This window comes from Cebus imitator, unplaced genomic scaffold, assembly GCF_001604975.1.
Source record: "Cebus imitator isolate Cc_AM_T3 unplaced genomic scaffold, Cebus_imitator-1.0 Scaffold109, whole genome shotgun sequence".
NCBI lineage: Eukaryota > Metazoa > Chordata > Mammalia > Primates > Cebidae > Cebus > Cebus imitator.
This window is the reverse complement of record NW_016107424.1, coordinates 5,110,158-5,113,095: the sequence shown is the minus strand read 5'-3', so window position 1 is coordinate 5,113,095 and position 2,938 is coordinate 5,110,158. Positions and strand designations below refer to the sequence as shown.

The following is a 2,938-nucleotide window of genomic DNA, read 5'->3' as shown; positions in this document are numbered from 1 at the left end:
AAAAAAAAAAGAAAAGAAAAGAAAAGAAAAAAAAGAGGCATAACACTTGAAAAAGGTACCTCAAAAAACAAAATCCATGAGTAAAAACTAAATGAAGAGTTGCAGAAATGAAAACCTCAATGAGGTACTGTTAGAAAACCACCTCACAGGTGATCTGACGATATCAAATGTTAACAAGGATGCTGAACGATGAGAACACTCAGGCATGCTGGTGGTACAAACTACTTGATATTAAAAACTAATGTTGCAGATATACTTTTCCCGAGATATATAACGTAAACTGGTGCGTATGTGCACCTAGATACATGTACAAGTATGTTCCAAGCAGCAAAAACGATAAACACAAATATTCATCATCGTATGTGTATACAGCCATAAACTATAAAAAACACAAATGTCTCCCATCATAAGAATGAAGAAACTGTGGCGTGGTCCATATAATTTTCTAACATCTTAAAGCAATGAAAAAAATTATGTTTCTATACAACTTGAATAAATCTCACAAATATAATGTTTAGTGAACGAAGACAAAGAGCACATATTGTATGATTCCACTTATATGAAGTTCAAAACAGGCAAATTAAAGATTGTTCTTTCAGGATGCATACAGAGGGGATACAACTGAAAAGAAAGCAAGAAAATGATGATCACAGAAGTCCAGGGCAGTGGCTGCCTCAAGGGAAGGCAGAGGAAGTTGTAAAGACCACAACAAACGCTTCTAGAGTGCTGGCAACGCTGTATTTTTGGAAGTGGTATTATCTGTGCTTTATATATTTCTCTCAATATCTGTAACATTAAGACTGTTAAGACAGAGGTAGAGTGATGGAGTAGAAACACAGACCCCACAGCACACAGGAGAGACTAGAGGTTTGATTTGGGAGTTCTTAGTAAACAGCTGATGAAACAAATGAGTGAAGCTTTGGAAGTGAATAAAAAATGAGTGAGCCAAAGATAAAAGTTCTATAAACAGAAACACTAAAGGAAGAGCAAAGGAGAAGTCAATGAAGGACTGAGGAGAATCCAATAAAGGTTCCAAAGAAACATGGGGGAGAACTAGAAAAAGAGTTACAGTGGGAGACAAGGTAGAAGGGCATAATCTGTCAAAAGTGCCAACTGTCGAACACAGAAAGGCAAGGCAGATAGAAAAAAAGACACTGGATTGGAGGTTACTGGTAAGCTTAAAGCAAATTATAAATCAAAATGGGAAAGAAAAACAGGTCATACCTCAAGAAGAAAGTCTATTTTCTCTTTATTCGGTCTAAGAAATAGCTGGTTGAATTGAACACTAATTGTTCTGCCTTCCAGTATATCACGGACTGTATTACAGGCACAAACTTTAAAACAGATTTCATCTAGAGCTTCATTTCTGTAGAACACAAAAGCAGATCAACTAGCATTATTTTTAGTGTAAAAGAAAAGTGTATATTACAAAATTATATTCACAAGAATAAGCCATTTGTTTTTGAGAGGTAAAATTTTAGGATATTCAAGCAAGTCAAGCATACTAATAAATATATACCAAATCATGGGGAGAAAGCAAGCAGACAGGTTTTGAATTTATCAAGGGACAATTTAGTTACATATCAGTTACATATAACAGAATGAAATTCTGCTATACATAATTTTCCCCCAAGCATTTTTTTTTTTTTTTTTTTTTTGTATTGGACTCTTGCTTTGTCACCCAGGCTGGAGTGCAGTAGTGCAATCTCAGCTCACAGCAACCTCCACCTCTTGGGTTCAAGCAATTCTTGTGCCTCAGCCTCCTGAGTAGCTGGGACTATAGGCGTGCATCACCACGCCCAGCTAATTTTTATATTTTTTGGTAAAGACAGGGTTTCACCATGTTGGCCAGGCTGGTCTGGAATTCCTGACCTCAATTGATCCACCCACCTCGGCCTCTCAAAGTGTTAGGATTACAGGCATGAGCCACGGCACCTGGCCCCTCCAAGCACTTTTAAAATGGACTAGATAGAGGAACACCAGAGTGGCTCCTCTGGCTATGTTTATTTCCCATACATTAACAACATGAAAACAATGTCAAAGTCATAAAAGTAATTTGAAGGTGTGGTTTTCATAAACCAGAATGCATTGCTATTTTATTCAAAAACCAAAAAGTAATTTTTCAACTTACTCACTTACCCCTGTTGAGCTTTCTGAAAGAGTTCTCTTAGTACTGACTGTCGGAACTGGACAGGTAAACTCAAGGTTAAGTTGTCTTCAATGAAAATCTGTATTACCTCCTAGAACACATACAAAAAGTTGCACCCATTCAAAAAATCATGGCAAAGTTTTGTTTTTGTTTTGTTTTTTACTTTAAACAAGTCTTTCTATAATGGAAAATACAAGTTGAAAAAAAAAAATCACAGATATATCTTACCGTTTCTTCCTAAAATTCTAAAATTTGGTTGAAGGCAAAAACAGTCCAGCTACCCCTTTTTTAAAATTGAAGATCACAAACCAAAAATTAGAGGTAAGAAAATAATCAATCAGTAAGGGGCAATTCAGCTATGTTATTAGAAAAAAATTTTAGGCTGGGCATGGTACGTCACGCCTGTAATCCCAGCACTTTGGGAGGCCAAGGCAGGTGAATCATGAGGTCAAGAATTCAAGACCAGCCAGGCCAACATTGTGAAACCCTGTCCCTAATGAAAACACAAAAATTAGCTGAGTGTTGTGGCATGTGCCTATAATCCCAGCTACTCAGGAGGCTTGAAAAATTTTTTCAAGCGATTCTCTCGAACCCAGGAGGCAGAGGTTGCATTGGGCCGAGATTGAGCCACTGTACTCCAGCCTGGGCGACAGAACAAGACTCCATCTCAAAAAAAAAAAAAAAAAATTCTCTCTACTTTAAATACAAGTTCGTAAGACAAACTAAATTATACTAATTAAAAGCTGGGCATGGTAGCTCATGCCTATAATCCCAGCACTTTGGGAGGCC

The 2,938-nt window shown here is 37.1% G+C and overlaps 1 protein-coding gene and 1 long non-coding RNA gene across 7 annotated transcripts in view; one reads left to right on the top strand and one right to left on the bottom strand.

The window, feature by feature from the left end:
- Positions 1-2,938, bottom strand: part of INTS8 (integrator complex subunit 8) — a 99,326-nt gene that overhangs the window by 75,863 nt on the left and 20,525 nt on the right. For all 6 annotated transcript variants that reach the window (XR_005201772.1, XR_005201775.1, XR_005201773.1 and 3 more), the window contains 2 exons: positions 2,140-2,240; positions 1,225-1,366 (listed from right to left, as the gene is read on the bottom strand). Coding sequence is in view for 1 of the 6 variants with exons in the window: in XM_017538133.2 (XP_017393622.1) it covers positions 1,225-1,366; positions 2,140-2,240 (243 nt within the window). In the remaining 5 variants the exon portion in view is untranslated. The remainder of the gene's footprint in view (positions 1-1,224; positions 1,367-2,139; positions 2,241-2,938) is intronic.
- The window catches only part of LOC119472621, a 20,901-nt gene that overhangs the window by 8,343 nt on the left and 9,620 nt on the right, over positions 1-2,938 (top strand). The window lies entirely within an intron of this gene.